The following is a 27,747-nucleotide window of genomic DNA, read 5'->3' as shown; positions in this document are numbered from 1 at the left end:
CTTTATTCATTAAAAAACACAACAGCTCTCCCTGTATTTGAATTCTCCAAGTTGGCCTCAGTTCCTCCACCCCAGACCCCCAGCTAAATGTGTTTCTCAGCTTGTCTCTGTGGCCCCAGCTGGAGGGCAGACACACCCTGGCCTTCATTTCCATTTGGTTTACTGTGGATTACTCCAGGAGGCAAACAGTTTGCTTCCAGCAGAATGTCTTCCAATAAAGAAAGAAAAGATTCACCATCCAAGAAACAGCCTACTTGTTTGGACTAAACACTAATTGCACTTAAGAACAAATGGTACAGTCCGGTCCCGGGAAATGAGGGGCCTCGTTTCCCTTCTAGCAGTATCTTGTCTCTGGATTCGTGTCTTAAACATCAGTTACTTTCTCAATAACAGGAATGCGAATACATTTTTTCTATTTTTTTAAAGCATATTTTTCTCTCCTCCTCCCAACCCTTCTCCCTACCCCCATTTCAGAAACGAGAAGGAATCCTCCAGTCTCGGCAAATCCAAGAGGAAATAACTGGTAACACAGAGTATGTCAACACCATTGTTGCCAGCGATTCTGTAATGGAACACAGATGTTTCTCCAAAATTCATCCATTTGCTGATATTTAGTTTTCATTTATTGGGATTGCAAGAGGGATTAGACTTCAGCCAATGATTATGGTTTAGCCTTTTCCATGCATTCAAAACATGCCTCTTGATGCTTAAGGTACCAACTTGGGTGGGGAAGTGGGGAGAGGGAATTAGCAGTGATTGAAAAATTCTAATTTTGTGGCAGTCCAGGAAAAAGTGTGCCCAAAAAAGCCAACCAGCATGAAATCGTCATGCCATAAACATGGGGTTGAATTTAAATTGTTAACCTTCAAAAGGACGTTTTTCTTCCTTTTCTGAATCTGATTTATTTGGTCATGTGCCACGACCCAGAAAGCCCCTGTCTACCTTCGAGCGGTGGAGTAGTGTTTTGTGTTTTTCTTCATTTATGTCAAGCAGTTGGAATATCAGAACCTGTAGGGTGTTTGCCATGGGGAAGACGAGTTTTGTTCTTAAGCAGAAAGAGCAAGATGGTGTGTGTGGTTTTGAGATCACTGGCAAGAGTTCCTTTTCAGCCTCCCATGCACCCCCAACTTCTGTGTTCCCTTGAACAAGAGCAAAGCGGGAAGATCAGGGACCTATCAGCCAGCCCGACTTGAGTTCAAATGCAGTCTCTGCCGCTTAGTCACCAGTGAGCCCCTTACGCTCTCTGACCTTGGTTTCTTCATCTCTGGAGCAGAGAGCATCTTCCTAACCAGAGAGATTGTGAGGATTCAAGTGGTAATGACCATCCCCCTTTCACTTGCCTTTCATGGCTTTCTTTCCTGACTTTTCCCCGTCACAGTTGACCTGCATCTTCCAAGCTTCGCCCAATCTCCAGGGAACTCATCCCCCTGCCCAGTCATGGCTGACAGGGGTCCAAGACACTGTCTGTCTGGACCACCCAGTGCATGTGACTTAAAAACGGCCCCAAGGTGGGGGGTGGGGGCAGCCCCGCAGGCCAGTGGTTAAGTTCATGGGTTCTGCTTCGGCAGCCTGGGGTTTGCCGGTTCAGATCCTGGTGCAGACCTACACACTGCTCATCAAGCCATGCTGTGGTGGCATCCCACATGGAAGAACTAGAATGACCTACAACTATGTACTGGGGCTTTGGGGAGAAGAGGGAAAAAAAAGGAAGATTGGCAATAGATGTTAGCTTAGGGCTAATCTTCCTCACCAAAAAAAAACTGGCCCAGGGGGCTGGGCATTTCAGGCCCAGGACAGGAGTGTGGAGTGGACCTTCCCAAGATGCCCCATTGATGGCCTGTGGAGACCCCATTAGGCAGCCTCTCTGAACTCCAGGTGCCAGTCTTGGCAATTGATCTACAAGACACACTGACCTTTGGCCTGGGATGTACCAGGGGCTGCCTGGGTCAGGCCTGCTGGGAGAGGAGCAGAGTTCCTCACCGTCCTGCCCTGTACCTCCCCTACCCTTTGCTGGGCTTGTCCGCGCTGCTGCCAAATCAGGGCAAGGGAAGTTTCCGTTTGTGGAACAAACTCTCAGCTGTATGTTGTGCCTTCTATGGTCTTTCTCTGCCATCTTGCCACATAGACATAAACATGGATGCAAACTCTTATAATGACAACATAGGGCGGTTTATGAAACCCTTTTATATCTACTGAGGTTCATAATAAACCCACGAAACAATGATTACACCTCCTAAAACCCCACAGCCCAAACACAGGTGGGGAAGGAGACCATTGTTGGTCTATCCAACCTTAATTCCAAGTTCATTATTCTTTCTAGTACACTCCCCACAAGTCATCATTTAGTGGGTAATAGATATACAGTTGGAATAAACCAATACAATAAGAACAAAAAACATGTTGAAAAATTCACTGAGCATTTACTAAATATTAGGAATTATGCCAAAATCTGTCTACGTATTAAATCATTTAATGCTCACAACACCCTATTGAGGTGTTTACCATTATTATCCTCGCTTTAGAGATCAGAGACCTGGAGCCCAGAGGGTCGGTAGCTTGCCCTCAGTCACACAGCAAGCAAACGGCTCAGTGGGGTTTAAGCCCCAGTGCTCTGTCTCTGATGCTGGTGCTCTTAATGCTTTGCTGCCTCGTTGCTCTGAGTGGGGTCCAGCTCCTGCCCTCTTTGAGAAAACCTGTCCTGGCTCAGCGGCGGTGCAGCTTGGTGGGTATTCCAGGACGGGCAGGAGAGATACAACCCTGACCTCCCCAAGCAGATGCCCACAGCAGCCTGGGCAGTGAAGTCCCACACTGGGGTGGTGGCCAAGCTCTGCTCCTGAAATGTGGATGGGAATCTTGAACCCCTGAGTCTGATATTCTTTCTCAACTGTAAGCAAGAGTGTGATTTTATTTAAGGCAGGAAACTTAAGATTTTTGTTTAAGGCATCTTTCTTTTATTCAAGAAAGATGCTTAAGTCCTTTAAGCATCATGTATACCAGGCTTTGCACAAACACCAGTATATCTGTATAGCAGAGGGAAAAAATGGGTGGTAATGTGGTAAAGACCACCAATAACTGGAGCCTGAGAGCAGAATAAAATGCCAAGGAAGCTTTTTGGGCTCTTCAACCAAGGGCGAGAAGAGGAGAGTCATGCTGTTTTCTTTCTCCCTTTCCTGCAGGGCTCTTTCTGGAAGGCATGGTAAGTTGCATAAGATTGTCCTCTGGTGCAGTGGCTGCCCCGGGGTCTAGTTAATTCTGCAGCAGCTGGAAAGAGCAGGCGCCCAGCTTGCTCCCTGCAGAGCGTCTGCACCAGCCTGCTGACGGGGCTGCTTGGCAGGGAGGATCCGCTTACTCGTGGGAAGAGGAAAGCGTACCACGACTGCACAGTCCTCTTGCAAGTAACCACACCATTGACATTGCTGGGCTTCCCGACCAGTCCTGGGCATCTGCAGGGCAGTCTTGGTCTAAGTGTATTGTGGCAGTAAAGGAAAAAGCGTATCTACACGCTGAGGACTCTCCCGACCCTGCCCAGCCCTTCTAGAAGCTGCCTTCTCCCTCTTCCCTCATCACACCTCCTACCTCTCCCATTTCTCAGAACTTTGGGTTTGTTTATAAAGTTTGTGAATATCGGAGCTCACAATCACCTTCCTGGCTGTCTCAGATTTACCCTTCGGTGCAAGAGTCAGAAAGGCAGACCCCAGGACCACAAACCCTCCCAGCCCCAGATTCCTCCCGCTCAGATCACCTCCACTGCATCAGCTCTCAGTTTGCAGAACATGCGGCTGTAGCACGGAGAATGCCTGCAGGGGGCATGGCTTTGCTACTTTCCATGATCCTGTATTTACTATGGATAATATTTTGAAATATTCCAATAGTGCTAATAACTCAGATCAACAGAAACTTCAGAGTGTACAGAGCACACACACATGTACATTGTTGTCTTTCATCCTCATGACACAACTGGGGGGGGGGTTCATTTTTTGAATGGCATTTGGTAGAAGAGGAAACCAAGGCGCAAAGGGTTGAGGTGGCCAGATCTCAGGAGGAGGCGCTCGCATCCTATGCTGGGCTCCCTGGTGCCCAGTTTGCTCATCTCTGCCCTCTACCAGAATGTTGGTCTTGGACGACTTGGTTTTGAAAATTAAAGGGTGAAGTGATTCGATATTTGGATAACATTCTACCTCCAAAAAGCTTCAGAAACACTTTAGAATCATGACTAAATCAGGATGTAATGGAATACAAATAGTGCAGAGATGACCAATCCGAAGTCAACCTGCCATCAGGGCCCCCAAACCCGGCCCAAAAGAGGGTTGACGTAGAGGGTGGGCGCACGCACGCACACACACACACACACGCAGAGAAAAAGGCCCCAACGGTGAGACTCAGCCCCAAATGTCTGCCCAAAAGCCAGCTTCCCGAGTTCCCAGCACAGTCTCATACTCCAAAGAAGTCCCGTCTAGAGCTGAGCACGTGGCCTTTAAAGGCTTGAGGCTGGGACCTGGGTGGGGTCCCCACCAGGAGTCAGCTCTCTGCTCCCCTTCACATTTTCCTCTTCAGAACGTGATGCCTTCGACACCTTGTTCGACCACGCGCCGGACAAGCTCAACGTGGTGAAAAAGGTGGGGAAAAGGGGCCTGGGAGGAGGGAGTTAGGGAGGGAGGGGAGCAAGATGTGGCAAAACATTAGGGAAACCCACACCTGCAGGTTGCAAGCTTCCTGAAACTGGTGTCATCACCAGATCTCTGCAAGCACGGGGCAGTCCCGCTGGATGTCTGTTTTACGTGTCTTGTTCCCACTGGATACTTTATCCAGTCCCTTTCTTCTCGCATCAGGATGAAAGTGTCCCTTGGGGGTTCCGAGACTACAAGCACCCTGTCTTCCCACCTGCACTGAACCCCTGGCCGTCCCTGCCTCCTCACACAGCCCTCCCTCTGTCTTCCCGGGCACAGGCACCTGCACCTAGGAAGAGCCTGGGAGGAGGCACCCAGTGGGTCATTTCTTCTCTGGCCCACTTCCTAATTGCCCCTCGGCCCCCTAACCCTGCACCTATCGTTCTGCCTCTCAGGACTCCCCGCTCCCATCACAGTCCTGACACTGGCTATTTGAACCACACAGTGTATGGGGCTGCAAATGCCAGGGCGCATCCTTTCCCGGGAACTCGGGCTCTGCAGGAAGAGCCCCACAGGCTGCTCGTCCTCTCAGCTCAGTACAGTGATCCAGGCCAGCCGAGAGCACTCTGTTCTCGCCGGTCCTTGTCCTCATGGTGGAGTTGCAGAGGCGGCTGCAGGGCCTGGCGTGGCGAGAGTCTCCATCTCAGTTCCCGGCTGTGCTTCTCTTTCAGACGCTCATCACGTTTGTGAACAAGCACCTGAATAAACTGAACCTGGAGGTCACAGAACTGGAAACCCAGGTGAGTGACAGCCCCGGGTGCAGGGTGGCGGGGCAGGGCCCTGCTGACAGCCCCATCCCCCCACTGCCCGCAGGGCTCTCCAGCTGACCCTGAACTTTTCTGGGGGGGGGGGGGGTTCCATTCTGCTGGGGGGGGGGGGGGGGTGAACTACATGGAATTTCTCTGAATTTTTTCCAATTTTTTATTTTGAAAAGTTGTAAGAATATTATCATGGATACCCATATACTCCTCACCCATGCACACCAATTGTTAACATTTGGCCACGTTTGGGGTTTTTTTCTCCCTCTCCACTCCTAAATACTTCAGTATACACAGTCCCCAACTTACGATGTTTTGACTTAGGATTTTTTGACTTTATGATGGTGCAAAAGCTATACATGTTCAGTAAAAACCGTACTTAGAATTTAGAATTCTGATCTTTTCCCGGGCTGGTGATATGTGGTACTATCCTTCTTGTGATGCTGGGCAGCGGCAGCGAGCCGCGGCTCCTGGTCAGGCACGCGACCACAGGGGTAAACGACCCATATCCTTTCAACCATTCCATACCTGCACAACCATTCTGTATTCACCTTCAGCACAGTGCTCAATGAATTACACGACATATTCAACACTTTATTATAAAATAGGCTTTGTGTTAGATGGTTTTGCCCAACCGTAGGCTAATGTAAGTGTTCTGAGCACATTTAAGGTGGGCGAGGCCAAGCTTCGGTAGGTTAGATGTATTAAATGCATTTTCGATTTATGATTTTTCAACTTACAATGGGTTTATCAGGATGTAACCAGATCGTAAGCTGAGGAAGATCTGTATACATCTCTTAAGAACAAATACATTCTCTTACATAGTCATAATACAGTTATCACATTCAGGCAATTTTAACATCAATACGAGATGTTAATCTGTTTAGGTTGAACCATACGAAATTGCTGATATTTGACTATTTTTGACCATGTCATGTGGTTCAAGGAAACTCAGCCTCCTTTCCTTCGTGATGAACTTCCGAAGTGCTTTTCTTTTGAGCTCGTGGGCATCTCCTGCTATTTTGAAAGGCACTTCCCGGGTCTGTGGCTGAACTCTACCTGAGTGTGTCTGGACGCTGCAGAGTGAGCTTCATAGACTCTTTTGGGAGAGAGGGAACGCTCTGGAAAAGTGATGCTTCCTCGAGGGGGCTAGAAGGAGCTCTGGAACGTTCACTTCAGTGTTTACAGGCAGGGAGTGCTATGACAGGGAGTCTCTGCTGACAGGCGCATCTCACATCCGTCTGCACGCTTTACCACCAAGTCAGGAGACCAGCAGTCGGGAGTGGGAGCAAAGTCAGTGGCTCTCAGAGCTGTCAGTAACACGAGGATGCCTGACCCTAACCCAGGGTCCTTCCCTGAGCTGACAGATTGGATTCCTTTATTCTCAGCCCATTCCAGCCACACCCAGAATGGGGCCCAGTTAACCAGTTCAGTGGGAGGGCCTTGATTTTGACGCAGACGCTGGGGCCTGCTCTCCCGGTGTCCACCCTCGGTTGAGTCATGCTCAGGCCCTGCCCGCCTGAGTTGAAGGCCAATGGATGGGAGCAAGGAGGAAGCTGCTCTTAGGTCAAGACCTCGCCCAAGGTCATCCTCCCATAACCAAGGCTGAGCCGCAGGCCCACCAGCCTGTCACCCAGCAGAGCTCCGACTCTAGACTCTGAGACCAGCCCACATTCCGGGCAGTTCAGTCTAGTTTTTGCTGTTTCCTAAGATGATTCCAAAAACTTTGGCCTCTTGCATACTCTAACAACTGCTGTTTATGCCCACAAACATTTGGTGGTCCCGCCTCCTTTGAAAGATTCTAGAATATCAGATGTGCATCTGACCTCTATATCTTTGCTCAGGCCATCCTCTGTACCTGGGACTCCTACTCTGTCCAAATTTCCCTCACCCCACAGGCCTCCGCTGCCTCCACAAGCCTGCCCCCATTGCCAGCACCCACCCTCCCTCGAGGAGAAGGCCTCCCCCCTCTGCTTAGCCCAGGAGTCTGTTGTCCCTCAGACCAGGGTCCCAACTGGTCCAGCCACCACTGTCCTCCATGGAAGGGACCAGGCTCTAAGCCTCTCGCCATGGCCCTCAGCACAGTTGTGCTTTGTCAACAAGAGCCAGGAAGTTGTGTCCTGATTGCTTTGTTGTTTCTCTGGATAGTAATAGCAACAGTGAATATTCATTAAGAATTGCCTACATGCCAAGTGGTGTTCCAGGCGCTTTACACACCTTAACTGGTTTAGTCCTCAGGATAACCTATTAAGTAGATACTATACTGTTATCACCCCCATTTTACAGATGAGAAAAATGAGGCCCAGAGAAGTTATGTAACTTGCTGGAGTCACACAGCTAGTAAGTAGTGGAGCTGGAGGCCCAGCTCTGGAGCCCACATTCATGACAGCTACGCTAAGCTGCCTCCTCAGCAGTAATACCCTGCGAGATGAGAAAGGAGAATGCCCAGGCCTGGTTGACACTAGAGTCTTTCTCCGTTCATAAAGCGAAAGCCACCTGAGTAGCCTCATGCCATTGGCCATGGACATCGCCTTTCGCTCCTCTAAGAGCTAACTCCTGCTCAATCTCAGGTCTCCATTCAGGCAGTGCCTCCTCCAGAAGCCTCCCCGGTGGCCTTCAGTGGGAGTGAGTGACCTCTGTCCTTCTCACGCAGGCCACCGTGCTTCCCTCCATCAGAGCAGCTGCTGCATTTCCTCTACCTCAGTCTCCCCACCAGACTGTGAGCTCCTCGAGGGCAGGGGCCACACCTGACCCCTCCCGATGGTCCCCGTGCCAGATCAGGGCTTGGTACGTGGTTGATGCTCAAGAAATGCTGGATCAGCTGAGATCAGGACCATGGGCTTGTGGCCTCTGTGCTGGACCAGCCAGACATGGGGCAGGCCAGCTGCAGAGCAGACCTTCCTGCCTCGGGGACTGCCTCCACGCCCTGCCAGCAGCCTGCCTGGGGATGTAGCCTGCGGCAGGTTGACATGGAAGCTGACAAGCCCCCTGGATGGGGTTGGACTGGGGCTCAGGGGCCCAGGGGCCCAGTGCCTTCAGCCGGCTCTCTCCCTCCAGTTTGCAGATGGGGTGTACCTGGTGCTGCTCATGGGGCTCCTGGAGGGCTATTTCGTGCCCCTGCACAGCTTCTTCCTGACCCCCGACAGCTTTGAACAGAAGGTAAGGAGAGGTGACGTCAAGGGAGGCGCCTAGTCCACATGCCCCGACTCATCTGCCCACACCTCTGCTAGGGCCGTCGGGGAAGAAGGCAGCAGGCATCCCATCTGCCCAGGGTCTTCACTGGTTGGATGTGGGGCCCATCCTGATGAGCAGCTGAGCTGGGAAGCAGCTACCTGCAGACCAGCGAGCATCCTGAGCCACTTTCCCTTCCCCTTGCAGCCTGGCGTGGTCCCCTAGGCATGCACTCCTGCCAGATACCACAGCCCAGCCTCACCTCTCCCCAGAGGTGACAGAGAAGGTGGCTGCAAGACTGGGCAGACCTGAGGCCCACACGCACCCTCGTTCTGATACCTTTCGTAGGCTGCCACCGCCTGCCCACCAGACAAGGGGCATTTGGTCCAAAGCAGAAACCCTTCTCTGCCTCTTGAACATGTCTTCCATCTTATCCTTTCAACTATGCGACTGACGTCCCTGAGTTTAAAGTCCTGGCAGTTGACATGGGAACACAGGACAGGAAAAGGCCTTTGAACTTCTCCAGGAGCGCCTCACCAACGGCAGGTCGGGGCCCGCCAGCTAACATGCCACATGGCCTGCCTGTTTTGGTAGCCTCGTTTCTCCAAATTAGGGCCTCATTTTAGCTCAGCCTCTGCCTGTCTGACTGCAGTGCTGGCTGCTTCACTTCCCAGGGGCCGGTCCTGGGGCAACTGCGGGTCCAGGAATGCACGTCCAACGCCACATACACTGCATTTCTCTTTCCAGGTCCTGAATGTCTCCTTTGCCTTTGAGCTCATGCAAGATGGAGGGTTGGAAAAGCCAAAACCACGGCCAGAAGGTAGTTTGTTCTTCCCCGGGTTTGTGACAAGACGGCGAGACCCTCTGCCTGCACACAAGCGCTCAGGGCTCAGGGCGAGGCTCCCGTTCTATAGCAGAGGGGAGACCTCTTCTCTGAAGGCTTTGCCATTGGCAGAGGAAGGCAGGACAGGGTGCAGCTGCTCAGTCCTGGGGACCCTTTGTGATCTGCAAATCACACGGCCGTGGGAAGAAAAAGAATCTGAAATCCCACACATGGGTTGGCGGGGGCAAGAGCTGAGCAGACGTGGCGCAGAACAGACGTGCTGCTGCGGGAAGTGCCCTGTGCCTGAATTCCAGGTCCTTCTGTCCCTGGGCTGAGTGCTGACCTGCCAGAGAGCTGTGGCCCAGGCAGGGAGGATGCAGGGTCATCGCAGGCAGCTCTGCTCTGAGCATAAATGCCTTTCGTGTCCTTTGCCCGCTCCAGCTCTGCCCCAGGACGAGGCTGGATTTATCGGGTCTGGATTGCACACACAGGACTGGAAAAAATGCCAAAGGAACGAAACGCTCCAGCAGCCCCTCGTGCTCACGCTTGGAGCCGTGGGTGCACATGTGCATGCAGGAGGCATGTTCTCCCCCGTAGTCTTCTTGGTGGTACAGATGTTTATTTTCTGCCGCTTACTGAGTGATATTCCATTTACCAGCGCTAGTTAGTCAACACTGTGTTGCAGATAATTTTCTGTTTATGTCGAATTGGGACATTGAGAATGCCACTCACAGGCCCTTGGCTTGCACTTTTCCAGTCATTTAAAGCAGGTGGACAGGTGGGGATTGTGTGCTTTCACTCCCCGTCGCTGCCTCTGCCCCAAGCCCCTCCCCCCAAACCTCCTCATAGAGGGGTCGTTCGGTGACTGTCTGGTTGCCTGAGACCCCATCGATCGTGACATGCCAGGTAGGGTGGACCGTCCCTGACCACAGGCACTTGCAACCAGCCAGGGGAGAGAAAAGGTGCACCCGTCACCAAAACAGAATGAGAGTCATGATAGCTGCGATAAAAGAGGTTGTGAGAACTGAGGAGGTGATACCACGTCTGTCTGCGGCGAGGGACGGTTTGATGGAGATGGTGACAGTTGAGCTAAACCGTAAGGATCAGGTGGGGTTTTGTGTTTGGAGATTAGGCTAGAGGAGTGGGCATCCCAGATGGGATGATGACGTGAGCAAGAGTCCCGCCTGGGGAATGGGGAGGGCCTCAGTCTGTGACACAGCAGAGCATGTGGCCAAGCCCATGACAGTCCTGGGTCCGGTCCCCAGCCCACGAGCTGTGTGGCCTTGGGCAACTTACTTACCACGTCTGAGCCTATTTTTCATGTCAGTAAAAATGGAACTCCTAGAGACATGCACATGACGAGACTAAATGTAATGCTGTCTGCTGCCCTAATAATGACTGTATGCAGTTACCTATTTGGCTAGAATATTAAGAATATTCGTCAATAATGAATAATGGTTGATGAGGGTGAAGCAAGCTGGTGTTAGGTCCTGGAGAGCCTTGACACCAAGACAGAAAGTTTAGACTTTATCCTGTAGGCAGTGGGAGTCATGGAAGGTTCTTGAGCAGGTAAGTGATGTGATCAGAGCTCTGTTCCAGAGAGGTCGTTTGGAAGGCAGTGTGAAGAACAGATGTTTAGATGTGGAGCACCGTCAGCAGCACTGGGGAACCCGGGAGGGAAAACAAGCTTGGGAGGGGACATGAGGATGTCAGCTTTGGAAACTTTGAGATTGACACCTAGGCATTGACCAAGAGGAACTGGAGTTCGGGGAAAAGATCGGGGCTGTGGTTATGTAACTGGAAGTCTTCCCCTTATTGGAAGCCGACACGCCAAGAGAGTGTGGAACAGCAGGAAGGCATTTAGAGAAAAGAAAAAGGTTAAGGACAGTATCTCGTGGGAATGCCTTTACTTATGGAGCTGGAGGAGAAAGCAGGAAAACCAGAGGAGAGAGGTGGATTGTGGAGAAATGGGTCGGCCCCTGTCTCATGACTCATTCCAGACCTCAGTAACTGTCAGTTCTGGCTTCTTCTCTTTCATGATCATGTTGGTCTAAGCACCTGGTGACTGCTAGGGGAGGACCGCGAGCAAAGCTGGCGTCCCTCTAGGGGCTCTCTCCCTGGCGAGGCCGCTCTAGCCATCCTAGTGCCATTAGGAATGGATCTGAGGGTCCTGTGGCCAGAGCGCCCTCCTGCTGGGTAGGAGAGAGAGCGGGAGAGTTCTGGCCAGCATTTCTGCTTCCATTTTCTCGAACTGCTTAGCATGAAACTTCCCAGTTACAGATTGGAAGCACTCCTGCTGCTGCTTCCGTTCTGAGGCATTTATTTCCCTCAGGACAGAGAGTTTTCCCAATATCAATTAGTCGATAGGGATATTTCGGCATATAGTTGACTTCTCTTGTGCAGTTACTGGACGCTTAATATGAAACTTCCTGACCAATGTGAATGGAAATACACATCTGTTTTATTTGTTGTTACCCTGGGCCTCATGCCCATGCTGGACGTTTTTCAGCGTATAAGGGAGAATTGAAATGGTATTTTGTGCAACTGTACTTTGTGAGAAGTGTACCCCAGCCCTCCCTCTGGTTTCTATGCTTCTACCTGGAAAGTGAAATTCAGTAGTAAATGCTGCAGACTTTACAAAAGGGGCCAATGTGGGTGATTCTTTGAAGGTGTTTCAAAATCAGATTGGCTGCGGTGGAGGCATTTTTCATGGCAAAAGGTTTTGAAGGTCAGGAAAATGCATTCTCGGTATGCTGTTTGACACTTAAAGCTCTGTTGTGCCTTGCAATCCCCTGGAAACTGGCTTTCTGTCTCAGATGACGTTTGCTGCCCAGGCATCATAACCTTGGAGTATCCCAACTGGGGTAAGTCAAGCGTGAGCATCAAGTTCATGGCCAATGGAGCAGTTGAAATATTGGCGTGAAGCTGGTGGCTTTTTATTTAGGACGTCATACCGTGTCTTCAAATGCACACACCTACCCTACTAGCATCATGCAAGTAGACTCGTCATCGAGTACGGTTAGGACCCAGCATCACAGGCAGGCAGGGACTCAGAAAGGATCTAGTACCAAGCAAGAACGAAGCCTGTATGTGGGGGAGCCAGCAGGCTGATGGAATATCTAAAATTTAAGGAGTCAGAGAGCTGGGACCAGACTACTTCAAGCAATGCTGAAAATCCAGACAGGTGATGGCAGCTTAGTTCTAGGTGATCAGTACTACTTGGGGAAGGACTTGGTCAGTGGCTGGAAAGAGGAAAAATGGTTCAACTTCCGTTCCCCGTTTCCTGAGGAGATAGTGTGTAGACCAGACAGTGGCAAACGTTTAAAACTCTGATGATATCAAGTGTTAGCAAGGATGTAGAGCAACTGAAACTGATGTCGGGGCCGGCCCGGTGGTACAATGGTTAAGTTCGCACGTTCCGCTTTGGCGGCCCGGGGTTCGCCGGTTCGGATCCCAGGTGCTGACGTGGTGCCACTTGGCAAGCCATGCAGTGGCAGGCGTCCCACATATAAAGTAAAGGAAGATGGGCACGGATGTTAGCTCAGGGCCAGTCTTCCTCAGCAAAAAGAGGAGGATTGGCAGCAGATGTTAGCTCAGAGCTAATCTTCCTCAAAAAAAAAAAAAGAAAAAGGAAAAGAAACTGGTGTGAATGTAAATTGATACAACCATTTTGGAAAATACTTTGTCCTTATCTAATATAGTTGAAGATTTCTAATACCTCAGGTGGTAGGCAGAATGATGACTCCCCAAAATGTCCATGTCCTAATCCCGGGGATCGGTTAATACGTTGTTACCTTCTGGTAAAAGGGACTTTGCAGATGTGACTAAGTTGAGGATCTCACGATGGGGAGGTTATCGTGGACAGGCTGAGTCGTTCCAGTGTAATCACAAGGGAAGGGGAAACGGAAGACTCAGTGTCAGAGCGATGCAGCGTGAGAAAGACCCGACCGGCCATGGCTGGCCTTGCAGTTGCAAGGGGCCGTGAGCCAAAGACTGCAAGCAGTCCTTAGAAGCTGGAAAAAGTACGAAAACAGGTTCCCCCTGAGGGTCCCCAGAAGAGAACACAGCCCTGCCGGTAGCTGATTTCATCCCAGTGAGACCCATTTTGGACTTAGACGTTTAGAGCTGTAAGATAACGAGTTTGGGTTGTTTTAAGCTGCCAAATTTGTGATACTTACAGCAGCAATAGGAAACTAACACACCCCCGACCCAGCCATTCCACCCATGGGGATGCACGTCCGTGGAGCAGGAGACTCTGCCAAGAACAGCCATGGCAGCTGGACCTGACGTGTGCGCCCCCAGCGTCCTGCTAACTAGGCTGGAGCATGTTCCGACCGTGGATTGATACACAGCAAGAGGTGGACTGAGAGACCAGGAGGGGGACTTCCAGCTACACAGCGTAAAGAGCTCAGTGATTATTCTGCAAAAAAGCAGGCATAAAACTGGACAAAATGGTCAAAAACAACTATTTCAGGGCGCTGAAAATTTATCCGAAGTAGACAACAAATTGAGAAGCATTTATTCTTGAAAACTATGGAATTATAGTTATACCTCAATTAAACAATAAGTTATACCTCAATAAAAGTGTTAAAAAATGAGCATTCATGCAACATGGGCGACTCCTATCAACATAATTTTGAACAAATAAGAAGAAAATCACAAAAGAGTACACGTAGTGTGATTCCATTTATATAAAGTATAAAAACAGGCAAAACTGAAATCTGCCGTGTGAGGGTGCAGATGTTACTGGCGGAACTGTGAGGAAGAGCGAGTCAGTCATCACGAGTCAGGACACTGTTACCTTTGCGGAGAGAGAAGGTTGTGACCAGAGTGTAGAGAGGGAGGGGCTGCTAGGTTGCTGGCAGCGTTCTAGTTTTACGTGGTGCTGGTTACGTAAGGGTTCTCTTCCAAGTGCTTAGAACTGCACACATATGTGGCATGTCCTTTTCTGGATGTTTACACATTAAAAAAACATTTTAAATATGGCAAAGAAAATGGCAAATTCACCAGCTAGAGTAGCAGGCCACCAATAAAATGACCCCTCTCCAAAGGATGGATTCTGTCCTGGTGGGGAATAGGGAGCACACGGGAAAGGGAGGCAGAGACTGAGGATGAGCTGGGTCCGTGGGGGTGGGGTGGAGGCCGGAACATGAGGGACACCTGGGGGCTGGGCTCACCCCCCCCAGCGTGTGGCCACCCAACTTATTCCAGCCGCCGCCACCTGGTGGCACTGAGCCACCAGGAGTCCTCCCACCTTGGTCAAGGGACTCAGGGACCCAGGGGAAGGTGGGGAGGGGGTGAGGGGGCTTCAGAGAAGGGGCCTGAGCAGCTGCCTCAGATTGGCGTGAAGGAGGCTGGAGGTGGGGGGCACATGGGCCCAGGGAGGGCCCCTCCACGTGGGACCATGTCCCCCTGTGGAGAGCCTGGGTTTCTGCCGTGAGGAGAGGTCCCCTCCGTCCTTTGACTTCTGCATCATTTGGAGAACATGAATTCGTTTTGGACGGTCTGCTGGCGGACAGGAAGACTCGCTAATGCCACCGGGGGAAAGGAAAAAGCATGGAGCCCTCTCCCCTTGGCCCGAGGCTGCTTTCTCCCTGGAGGGGCCTTGAGTCTGATTTCTTACTTCCTTGGCCCCAGACAGCCCGGCTCTGCTCTGGCTGTCTCTAACCAAGAGCCGAACCATTCTGACTGGCCGTTCCCAGAGAGGGGCCCTGGGCCAGCACACCACTGCCATCAGACCAGTAGTATGCTGCCAATCGCACAATTTATTAGGCCAGGGCCTTAGAGAGGCCCTGTGTATATAGTTTGGAGTCACAGTTCATTCCCAGGCATTCAAAGCCCCTCTCCTGCCTGAGACGGCCCACCTACTGGCCTGCCCGGAACTAGCTGGGTGGCCCGTGGCTTTCTTGATAAGAACAGACAATAAGCAGTGTCTCTGACTGCAGTCCCCACTCTTCATCAGGCCCACCGAGTGGTGATGGCCTGTAGGAAGGAGGAACTCAGATTTCCCAAGAAGCAGGACTTAGTATATGTGGATGGCGCCCCCTGGAGTTGTGCAGTGCACAGACTGCACTACTGTACGTAACAGCTCTGCTAACAGGCAAAGAAGGGAAAGCAGGGAGGCAATTACCATTTAGGGAGTCCTTCCTGTGTTCTGGGTGTTTTTCATAAAACCCAATTTTACCGGTGAGAAAAGTGATTCAGAGAAGTTTAGTGACTCTAACTGGGTCACACAGGTATAGTGAAGATGGGCTTCAAACCTTAGTGGGCCCTAACATTCAATAAAATGGTCCTCCCGTTGTGAACGTTTTCTTTCTCTAATGGCAGAACTCACCCATCTCTAAAAGGGGGGAACAAATCCTCCTGCCTCCATCCACATGGGGCCTTCATTGGGCCCCCAGATTCCTCCTTTGCGCCGTGCCTGCCACCTCCACTTCTCCTCTGCCCATTCTGCTGTGGACCCTGTGCCTGCCCCTGCACGTGACCCAGCTCTCTCTCACGCCAGCAGCTGGGACCGTGTCCCCTGGGACCTCGTGCAGCCCTCACCTCTTCACCCTCTTGGGAGCATGTGGCCGTGTTGGCCCCTCTCTCTTTCTGGAATTTTCTTCCTTGGTTCCCAGGACACTGGGCAATCATTCATTCACTTATCCGTTAATATCTGTTGAGGTCTGTGCATGCCACGTACTGGGCCAGGCACTGGAGCAAAACAAGACAGGCTGCCTGTGGTGAGGTTGCTCAGCGTCCGGGGCAGAGACAGATTGCATCAAAGCATACGAATCACTCATTTAGAGCTGGAGTGAGTGCCACGAAGGAAGAGCGTGGGGGCTTAGAGACATAAGCGGGTCGCCCTTCCCCAGGCCAGGGGTCCGGAGGGCTTCCCAGAGGAGGCGGTGCTCAGAGCTGAGGTCTGCAGGAGCATCAGCTGCTTGGGGAGAGTAATCTAGATGTGGCCACAGCATGTGCAGAGGCCAAGACGACAGAGGAGCACAGCCCATTGCGAGGTGGAGAGAGGAGCTGCTGTGACGGGTGCATAGTGAATGGGGGGGACTGCGGCGTGAAGTGAGACTGAAAAGGTGGGTGGGGTTATGCCTTGCAAAGCTGTGATTTAGGCTTTTGGACCGTATCTCAAATGAAATGGCTGTGGCCATACAAATTGTGAGCTGCACAACTCCAAGGGCCACCGTTTATGTTGTGGTCTATGGTAATGATGCCCTGGAAATGTGGACCATGTGCCCTGGTGTTGTGCAGTGCACGTCCTGCACAACCATACCTGGAGGCTGAATGGGCTAGCCATGTGAGTAGAATGGATCGGAAATGGCTAGAGGCTTTGAAAAGCCCAGTTAGAAGCCTGCTGCAGTGGCCCCAGTGCCATCCTATCTCCTCCTTCACGCTCGCTCCCTTGGTGAGTTCACCTCTGCCCTGCTCTGCCTTTCTAGCAATTCTTTCCTGGAGTAACTTCCTGTTCTTTGACTTGGGTGGAATTTAAGAAACACTCAACACCAAGCAGTCAGGAGAGAAAGGAATCAATGCAGACGGCATAGGACTTCCTGGCAGAGGGTGATTCAGTATGAGCAGGGCTGAGCCACCAGGCAGGGCCCCAGGTAGAGGCTCAGATGTGTGCATGAACCAACATGGGAGCAGAAAGGGAGCTGAGCTCCAGGCCTCTCTGGTGGTCCTTGGGAGCCCCTGGTCTATCAGCAAGAGAGCTAGGAGCAGAGTCCTAGCCCAGCTGGGTGGAGCAGGGTAGGTCTGCAACTGGGATAAAGCCTGGGAGGGGCAGAGGAGCTCAGGGGTGGGGAGAGTCCTAAGAAGGTTCCTTAGCCCGGGACCCTCAGCTAGTAGCCCAGTCGGTGTGGATCTTTGCGGTGCCTGGAGCCTGGGGTCTGAGGGCCCCTGGGAGCCATAGCCCGGCCTGCCGGAGCCTTTGGCCTCCTGCCCTGCTTGGTCTTGAAAGACCTCTGTTCCTGTTGAGCAGGGCGCTGCTAGAGTCCTGACGTCGTCCCCAGTCCCTCCTTTTCCAGTGGCTCAGCCTGATCTCTCCCACCTCTGAGTCCCAGAGCATTTATTATTTTCTCTTACATCATTGGCCTCATCTGACCTTCTGCACAGTTAGGTTTTTTTAAAATCATTTTTACCGTGAAAAATACCACATCTCCAGAAAGGTGCGTAAAGCGTAGATTACAGGCTGGTGAAATATTGTCCAGCAAGCCACCACCTCACCCCCACTTGGCTCAAGGACAAGAGTCACCCCAGCTCCTGAGAGTTCCCGCCAACCTGCTCTTTCTGAACAGAATCCTCAACCTCTCGCCTAAAGAGAACCACTGTCCCGACTTTCCTAGTCATCAGGCTTGTGCCTCTGGGATCTCTCCAGAGAATATAGCCCCAACTTCTAGTTTCAAACCCTGCTGCTTTGCTCTCTCCTCACCTGAAGCCGTCAGTCCCCTGGTGACGCGTTTCCTGAGTACTTTCTGCCAGGTGGGCTTCCTTGCTCTCTAGGGCCCTCGCTCCTGGATGCAGAGGCAGCTTAGTCCTAACTCAGCGCCTCTCCGCGCTGCACCCCCAGGCCCTTCCCTCCTCCACCAGTCAAGGCTGGCTCTGTGGACAGGGAGACTGGGGGGACAGAGTCAGGCTGGGGCCAGCACCCCTGTCACCTGGAGATGCTGTTTCCAGGGCAAAGGCTGCATGCTCTGGGGTCTGCTTCATTTTAGGGAGAGGTGAGGACCCTCCCCCCATGCCCAGCACCTCTGCCCCTCGCTGCCCACCCTGGCCATTCTTCGACGCCCACCTGGCCCTGGTCATCTCATGGGGTTGCACTTCTCTCCCAGCAGGACGTCCTGTGGGTGATGGGGATCCCACCCCAGCACGTGCTGGGCACGTGAAGGGGGTGGTGGATGGAAGGGGGCAGCAGATGCCAACTTTGGGCCAGCGGCCCCCCTGAAGCAAGGGGTGTTTTTTGTTTTCTCTGCAGACATCGTCAACTGCGACCTGAAATCCACACTGCGAGTGCTGTACAATCTCTTCACCAAGTACCGGAACGTGGAGTGAGGGGCAGGCGGGACTCTCCTCCCAACCGCCTCCGCCCGCTTCCTCGCCTGCTCTGTGCTCGCCCGCAAGTCCAGCTACAGCCCGGAGATCGCGGGAACTGCGATTAGGAAGGAAACGATCAACAACTCAGTGGGCTGACCCACACCTCCCAGGCCCTGGGGACTGGCCCCGCGATGGCCTGGGAAGGTTGTCCCCATCCTGGTCCAGGTCCAGGTTTCCCTCAGCGTGACTTGGAAACTGGCTTAGGCACAAGAGACCCCCCCCGCAAGAAGATGAAAATAAAGATAATAGTTACCACTCAGTGGGTGTAAACTATGCACCAGGCACCACACTAGGTGCGTGACGTACTCAGATTCATTAATCCTCGTGACTTCCGTTGAAGCAGGTGTTAGAAGCCCCTTTTACAGATGAGGAAACTGAGGCTCAGAGAGGTGAAGGGACTTGCCAGAAGCTGGCATTTGTTTTTTCTCTTTGAACAACATTTTTGTTAATAACTAGCCCATCACATCACATTCTTTGCACACTCTGGAGTTGTGTGTGTGTGTGTATATGCATGCACGTGCAGCCTCAAAGAAGACAGGAGCCCACTGAGCTCACCACCAGGCAGCTAGGTCAGGACTAAGTGATTCACACTAAAATTGGCACATCAGATTGAACCCAATTAATAGTGTGTGTGTGTGGCAGGAGTCATGGCCCTCAACTCCTTTGTACAAATGAAAATTACTCTTAATTCCTTCAGATTTGTAATAACCCCAGACTCTGGTTTCAGGGTGACATTTGGGAAGGATTCTGTTTAAAATTAATGGAGTGGCACATTTTGCAGCCTTTTTGCTTGATTGCATGTAATGGAAATGCCCTATATTTTCCTGCAAAATAAGTACTCAATTCATTATCGTGTGGCCAAGGGAGAGTATGCTCAGGCCCCGCAGAGAGCTGGGCGCAGGCCCGTGTGAGCATGGCTTCGGAAGTAGAGCTCTTCAACAGGGACCCTTGAACTTTAAAGAAAGGAACTCCTTTTTGCCTTCTAATTGATCATTTAGACCGTTTCTGACTAAGTCTGCCCACAGGCAATTATCGGCTAATTCAGGCGAGGAAAAAATGTCAGTCATTTAGACCCAAGCCGAGCAGTTTCATTGCGTGGCTGCCCGTGGGCTTGTGGTTACTTGTGTCCCCTCTCTGTGAACCTGACTTTGAAACCCAGGCCTCTAGGGCCCCAGGCTGCCGGGTCCTGGAGGAACGGGAAAGGGGCTGAAAGTGGGGGTGAGCACGGGGACAAGAAGCGTGGGGGAGATATTTGCATACTTAACGTCTAGGGGAATACAGACAAAGGGATGGGGCTTGTGGGGTTTATAATCTTCGTAAATGGACCAAGGCCTTGGCACAGTTAATAACTTTTACTGATATTATGTTTTCATTATAAAATTTTCCTAAATATGCCAGATGGACAGCAGCCTGGGTCCCGCCTCCGGAAGTCTGTGCCTGCTTTTGTCACTAGGCCATTGCACAAAGTCCATCTCTAGTTTAAAGAATTCATTTTGGTCTCCATCTACGCCACCCTGAATTAGGCCTCTCGTGTTGTCCAAAACATTTCCTTCCAACATTTCTTACGCTACGGTCTATCTGCAGTCACTCAGAACCCGTGAAATTTAGATATGCTACATATTTCTCTGGATATTTTGCTCTCAGAAAGAATTGTTACTCAGCAGAGTGAGCGTTTAAGACGTAGAGACAGTGTACTCTCTTGTGTCAATTTATGTGAAAGAATACAATTCTTTTTTACCTAATCAATGAAATATTCCTTTTTTATTAGGAAACGCTAAATAGTGTAATATTTCTGTTTGCTTTCTTTTAAATTGCTGATGGCAAATCAAGATAAATCATTGCTTTGTCCCCTTGAGCAATGCTGAAGCGGGTGAAATAAGAGAGATGCGTTCATTTAAACATGCTTTGCTGTATGAATTTTGTCTCCTTTTTTGTCTTTTTTTTCCTTCTCTTCAAGCTGCAAAGGTCCATGTAACAAGGGCCCTTATGAAGAGCACCCCTTTTTATATTTTATGTATACACAGTGTGAAAACACGTCAGAACACCTAGAAAATTGTTCAGTAACAGGTCTAATTATCAGAAAATTGTGTTTGGAGACTGAGGCCTTAGCCCCAGCCAGCATCCCCGGGCCCCAGCCTGGGTTTACAACCCTGTTGCCTCGCTCAAAGGGTTTTCTTTAGATTCTAGAATCTCCTGCTTATTACATGCCCGTGTTTTCAAAGAAGGGAAAGGCATCAAAACAATAAATAAACCAAACTTAACCGTCCTCTCTTCCCAAAAAAAGAAACTGAGACAAGAATCGAGTCTCGGTAAGTTCCCTGGGTCCTTTTTTTCCCCCCCTTTTCTCTTCTTTTCTAAATTTAAATTCATTGATATTTTTAATAGTTAATACATAAATGGTGCAAAATTTAAAAATCATGAATGGGTATCTAGTGAAATACCTGAATCGCCCTCCCTCCCCTCCCCCAGCAGCCAGCACCCCTCAGCAGGGGCAACTGTTTTGCTCTGTTTCTTAGTTTCACTTCCCAAGACATTCCAGTCATATAAAGCATCAACAAACATATAAAATCGTTGGGTTGGTTTTTTTTTTTACATAAATAGCATACTATACATACTGTCATGCGCATTGCTTTTTCCACTTAATGTTATCTCTTGGCAATGATTTTACACTGGGTATTAAAACCTTTCACATTTTAAAATGAGAATCTGAGCGCTTTGTAAAGCCAAATGCACATCTCTGGTCTGCTTGAGCGAGGCACTGGAAGCCCTCCCCGAGGAGGAAATGCTGCCTGGATGGTGATTTCAAAGACAGGACTGGGGTGGGGGCGGGGGCGTATTACCAGAGACATTCTCATGTGCCTGGAACCGAATTTCTTTGAAAGGCCTCCTTTGGGTTATTATGGGGAATTGCATGCACTTTGATGAAGCTTTTCATTTGTGCATATTACTAGGGCTACTAATTTGTAATCAACTAAGAAAGTCCCCAACGTGCCTGAGTCCCCAAGAAGCCCCGCCCCCACGCGCTGCTGGCCTCCTCTACCGGAAGGCTCCGGTTTCACATGTGCGGGCAGAGTTGACATTTCCAAAACCTGGGAGAGGGACTGTTTATCAGCACATCATCAGTGTCGCCTTGAATTGGTTGCGATTTGCAATTGCTGCTCCGGGTACTTTTTAATTATGAATTACTGTTAGCGTAGCTTTATCATGATCAGTTGACTTTGTTGTGGGTTGCTTGGCTAACACTACAGAATATACTGAAGTTTATTTGCATGAACAGTATTGTGGGGCTGTAATTTTCCAATAACCAGACTCTAAGCCATGTATACAGTGTGGTTCAAATATGAACCATCCGTTCTCCAGTGCTAGAGCAATGTATACATAATCCACTCCCCGACAATTATCACAAATTTATTTTTCCACTGGAAAATGAGACTAGATAGAGCCAGTAGGTAAAGCAGTTTTGCTCAAGTGTGAGATGGTCAAAAATAATTTGAGATTCACTGCCTTTAATACAGCCCCACCTCAAGAACCTCCCCACATAAAACATCCAAGATATGCAAGAGAAATAAGTCCCGAAACCCTCACTAATGCTAATATTGATGCAATCTCCCCCCATAAAATTCACTTGGGTCTATTGGAAAATTCAAGAGAGTTGCTGCGGATACTGAGAACAGGAAAACTGCATCGAGATGCAAATACTGGGTAATAGGTGGACTCACTCACCTGCTAAGGGGCTGCAGTCTACACACCAGCTTCCCAATGCTTGCAGATTCAGGTCTCCGCAAAAGACAGGTTAGTATGTAAGAGCTGCTCGCAGCCGTAACTACAGTCACGAGCCACATAACGACGTTTTGGTCAGTGACGGACGGTGGTCGCATGAGATGAGTATCATAAAGGCTAGGTGTGTAGTAGGCTTTACCATCTAGGTTTGTGTAAGTATATTCTATGAGTTCACATAACGACGAAATCACCTAATGATGCATTTCTCAGAATGTATCCTTGTCATTAGGTGACACCTGGCTGGACAAAGATTCTGTCTGCAAACACAAAGTTTTGGCTGTTTTTTCCCTCTTTTCCCTGAAAAATATAAATCCAGGCTAACTTCGAAATTTGCTCCTGCCCCCTGCTTTACTGCAGTGGTGGTTGCACAGAGAATACGTGCCTATGTGCTCTCGACAACGGCAAGGCAACCGTGAGGGAGGTCAGCGCAGGATGGGCGGCCCCCACACCAAGCCTGACAACCTTCCCAGGTCGGAAGCCACCAGTGAAGCATCTCTTAAGTACATTCTGCAGAAGGTTAGGTAAAAAAACTTCACATTCAAATAAGTTTGAGAGACATGAAGCTAAAGAAGATTAATCTCGCTTTCTTAGGTTCGGTTTTATCTTTTGCTTTGTTTTTGTTTTCTATTTGGAGCCCATCTCAGAGTTTCTTACACTAATGCATTATCCCTCTCTAAGGGGAGACAGAAGAGGGCACGCCCCGATGGTGTTTCAGCACGGGACCTATTTACCCCCTGAGACATTTGCAGGATGCAGACTCTGTGGAACTCGTCCACCCATTTAACCATTTGGCCATATGGGCCACGAGGATGTGCCGAGCATCTACAATGTGTCAGGGGTACTGTGTCCAGTGGCGAGTGAGCTCACCGTATAATGGGAGAGATGCCTGAAAAATAATCACAAATCGATGGTACTTACAAATTGTGATCACCGCTGTGAAGGAAAGTACAAAAAACTATAAAAGAGGTCTCACTTAGATTCTGAGGTCAAGAGAGTTCTCTGGCCAAGTGACGTTTTAAAGTGACACACGAATCGTCAAGCTACTCAAGTGAAGAGCTTGCTGTTCAAGAGAACAGCACAGGTGGGGATCCCGAGCCGGGAGACTCAGCTCCCTGGAGGAATTGACAGAAAGCCGGGATGGCTATTGTACAAAGAGTGAGGAGGAAGAAGATGTGTCCCATCAGAGGATTGCAGGTTTTATCATAAGAAAAATGGGAAGCAATTTTTGTTAGGCCTTTTGGCCACCAAGTGGGAAAACTTCGGGGAAAGATACGTTGGCGGTATGGCGGTCTGAGGCTGCCATTTCCCACCTACACCTCATGGTCATGGGTAGAGAGCAAAGAGGTTAGGAGAGGAGATAGAGCCTCTGGCCGCCCCTGCCGCACTCCTCAATCTGGCCCCAAGCACGAGCTGGAAGCCTAGGTGTGCTGTTCTAAGGCAGCACCTGCTGCGTGGTCCTAATACTCCATCACTGGGGCTGCTGAGAGGGCAGGAGCTCCTAGAGCATCCCCAGCCTCTCCACATTTCGGTCCTCTGCGAAGTGGTAAGGGACCGGCAGACTGGATGAGGCTGCTTATGAGAAGCAAAGGAAGGAAGAGGACTACCAGACGGAAAGCTGATCCCTGGGGACCAGTGCCTCCAACCTTCTCACCACGGAGGACTGCTGCTGTTTTATCCCTGTGTGGATTCAGTGGGGTGGGGGGGGGGGGGGGGGGCGGGATGCTGTCATCCAGCCTGTGGCAGGGCAAGGCGTAGGCTTCCTGGAGGCAAAATAATAATTTCATTTTCCCAGTCCATATTAATCAGCATGAATTAGTATTGTTACAATGCTTACCACGTTAGTGAGCCCCTTACACTTCACGGTTAGTGTCTTGTGAAACATATTCTTAGGAAGGTATAGTATTTTCACTGGGAGTTTTGAAATACAAGAAATATCCTTGGAAACCTCTGCTTGGGAGGTCCCGGGTTGGAGACCAGTCCAGCGGGTGTCTGCCCCAGAATGTCTCTTCTCCTTAGCCGGCGCCCGAGACCTGAGCGGTGTCTCGTCTCGCCTGACTCCCTGGACCTTCTGCACACACATGGGCACTAGCTTTGATGCTGGCATTTAAAAGGGCACTTAGGAAATTCTGAGACGCCCCAATGATTAAGATAAATGATGTTTTATCAGCGAAACAGACTTTTCATTTCTTGTTATCGATTTTCATGTTTTCACATCTTCAGATGCAATTTGTTAGCCCAGGGCGGCATTCCAAGACACACAAATGTCATTAAGTGAACCACTTTAAAGGGTGCCATGTTTTATTGAGGCGGACAGGACAATAGATAAATATTTAATCTGTTGCACGTTTGTTCGGTATGGGAGCGAGGGTTGGGGCTGCCTGACTCTCGGGCTCTTATATGTCTTCCTGGAAACCCTGACAATGGCCTCACCACTGGCCTGTAGAAACAGTGCCTGCCCTAGGCAAACATTTGCCGGCGTTTCTGAACAGCAGCCCCTGGAAGCCTGCTTTCATTCAAGCTTCACAGCTTACCCCATCTTCCCTTATTTGTCATGACATGGGAGACTATAAACTCTCATGGAACTGGGGACACGTTTGGCTTCAAATAATGGACAATGAGATGGTGACCATGCACTAAGCTAGGTTATCAAGGCCATGGACCCCCCCATCTCTTCTCTCTCCTGAGTCTCAGGTTGATGCTGTGTACTCACAGGGTAGTTGCATTCTCTGTGCTACACTGGAGCCTGCGCTTGCTGCGTCGTTGGTTCTCCCAGCTAATTCCCATGATGTCCTATTATCCTACATTGGAATTGCGTGCTGTCCAGATCCTTGACCAAGTCTGTCCTTGCCTGTGAGAGACCAAGCTCACCAGTAGCCACCCTAATCAAGGGATCTGCCAGATTGCTTTAGTTTTTAAAATTCACCCATCCACACGTCTTCATTTTGGGATTAAATGGCTTTCTGACCTGCATGCCTTCTGTGTGATTTGTCAATAAGATCCAGAGCTTTCTCTCCTGTTCCTTTCATGAGGATTCTAATCCCTGCATGAACTGTGGCCTGAGTCTGGCCTAGCATTGATGACTGGGATGCTTAACACCATGGGACAAGAAGAATCGCTGTCGGCTCCCTGGGTGGGTCCCAAACTGCGCATGAGCAGAATGTAATCAAGTCAGGGAATACTTGTAGAATGGCTGTTCTGGGTTCCACCCCTTTCTGTACACAAACTGGGATCAGAAAATGCAGGGTCCCTTCCCAAATGGATTCCTCCATCCTGATGGAGGTGACAGATGCAGCTCATTTGAAATAACTCAGTGACATGATGAGATAGCGCTAAATCTTTTCAGGGTCCCCAGTTAGATTCTCCCAGATAATACCCCAGCCGCCAGGTAATCTTTAGGGGCGTTTGCCCCTAGGATCAGCAATTTCATGTTCTGTACAGATTTACTGCTACAAAAACCACACAACTCACCCTAAAACCAAATGGAGATCTAGGGTCATTTTTCTAAAGTCTTACTTGTTGCTAGAAAATCACTGTCCCTATTCCACAGATTCCAAATAGCCAGCCAGGACCCCAAAGTCCAGCCTGGGCTCCTCTGCCAACCGTTTTGACTCTGTTCTCACACTCCGAGGTTCCTTGCCTCTCCAAACTCACCCTTTGGTCAGTCCCACCGACCACTAGTAGGCATCTCTACTCTTGTTCCCCAGCACAGAATTGCTACCGAAAATCACAGAATGGACATGCACCAGCTGGCTGCCCAGTCATCCTTCAGCTGCCACTGGGTGCTCCCTGGCTTCTGAGAGTCCCTCTCATCTCTCATGGATTGCCTTCAGCCCCCGTAAGCCTATTCCCTACCTTCTCCCCATGGCCTCCTCTCACTTTCTCCCCACTTATGTCTTCACCTCTTCTTTTACCACGAAATCAAAGCTCTTGCTTCTTGATCTTTCCACAGCATCTCAACATCTCTTCTCCCTGCCTCTCTTCACTTCTTCCCACCTCAATTCCCAGGCTGCCCCTTCCTCCACCTGCCTCCTCCAGGATGGGCTCCCTCATCCTCTTACAAACTCCAGCTTCCCTCCCCCTCTAGCATCTTGATTTTCACTCCAAACCACGCAGATCTCTAGGATGAAAAAGACTCGCACTTGAGCTGGTTCTTCCTGCAATTCCATCCTCTGTCCTGTTTCCATTTTTCCTTAAGACACTCTCCTGCAGGTGTCTTACTGATCCATGCTGATTCCTCCCTTTCTCCTTTCTTTCATGGACCCATAAAATCCACCTCTAGTTTTCCAGAAGCTGAACTTACTCTGAGTGGCCAGCTCTCCATTCACTGGGCTGATCCTGCTCCCTATTTCCCTGGCTTTGCAGCCTCTGACCTTGCTGTGCATCATCTCCTTCTGGGAACTTGGCTGCCAGGGTTTCAGGGCCACGACATTCTTCTGCTTCTCTCCCACCCTCTGGCTGCTGCTCTGTTTGCTCCTAGGTGCGCTCTTTTCCTCTCCTCAGCTCCCAAACGCGAGTGCTCCCTGGGGACGTCCTCCATACTCTCCTTACATCATTCCCTGGCTCCCACTGTGGCCTGCTCTCCCTCCAGCCCCCGGATCTCACCCATCCAGTTGAGCATGTCCAGCTTCACAACATGTCCTCGTGAATGGGCTACCCCAAGGCCAACTCGGCACACCCCAAACTGAATTCTTATCCTCCCCATACCTGCTCCTTCTTTAGACATCGTTTGTGTCTTCTAGAGGCGCTATCTGCTTCCCAGAACCCTGGCTCTCAGACGCACAGGGAGCTCTGAATTTTCTGCCCACCTCCCACCCCCCCGCCCACTCCCATCAGTTTCTATTGATTGCTTGTTCACTGACAACCTGTTTTGTATTGATCCCCTCCTCTTCGGGCCCCCAATTATTCCCTAATTTAGGGCTCATCCTCTCCTGCCTGATATTGCGATGGCCTCTTACTAAATTTCCCTTCGAGCTGCTCCATCCCGCACATGTTCGCTGCTTAAATGTCTTGAAACACGGCTCAGATAATGTCACGCCCTTCGTATAGTGTGCACTTTGTACAAAAATCTCATTTAATCCACTCAACAACCCTATGAGGTAGGTACTATTTTCATCCTCATTTTTCGGATGGAAAAATGAAGGCACAGAGAGATCTAGTGACTTGATACAGGTCACACGCCTCGTATGTGACAGAGCTGGGCTTTGAGCCCGGGCAGCCTGACTCCAGAGTTCAGGTTCTAACCTCTTAACCTCAGGACGCCATCCTCAGAACCTTCAGTGGCTTCCACTGTCCCCAGACCAGAATCCCTTGGCCTGCTCCACGCTTCTGGACTCTAGTTCCGTGCTGCCTGACCAGTCACTGACTCTGCATCCAGACAGACCCATCTGTTTGCCACAGAACCCTTGTTTCCTGCCAGCAGCTGTTCTCCTTTGCTTTGTTTTTAAGTGGAATTCCTGAAACA

General features: G+C 50.3%; 1 protein-coding gene across 3 annotated transcripts in view; it reads left to right on the top strand.

Moving 5' to 3' along the window:
• Positions 1-20,423, top strand: part of PARVA (parvin alpha) — a 146,530-nt gene extending 126,107 nt beyond the window's left edge. For all 3 annotated transcript variants that reach the window (XM_046685190.1, XM_046685189.1, XM_046685191.1), the window contains 7 exons: positions 475-533; positions 3,177-3,196; positions 4,555-4,616; positions 5,339-5,407; positions 8,483-8,584; positions 9,344-9,416; positions 18,388-20,423. In XM_046685190.1, the coding sequence (XP_046541146.1) occupies positions 475-533; positions 3,177-3,196; positions 4,555-4,616; positions 5,339-5,407; positions 8,483-8,584; positions 9,344-9,416; positions 18,388-18,464 (462 nt within the window). In that variant the 3' untranslated portion in view covers positions 18,465-20,423. The remainder of the gene's footprint in view (positions 1-474; positions 534-3,176; positions 3,197-4,554; positions 4,617-5,338; positions 5,408-8,482; positions 8,585-9,343; positions 9,417-18,387) is intronic.
• Positions 20,424-27,747: the final 7,324 nt, after the last annotated feature.

This window comes from Equus quagga, chromosome 14 (genome assembly GCF_021613505.1).
Source record: "Equus quagga isolate Etosha38 chromosome 14, UCLA_HA_Equagga_1.0, whole genome shotgun sequence".
Classification (NCBI taxonomy): Eukaryota; Metazoa; Chordata; class Mammalia; order Perissodactyla; family Equidae; genus Equus; species Equus quagga.
Note: the sequence above shows the minus strand (reverse complement) of the source record. Positions and strands in the feature narration are given on the sequence as shown.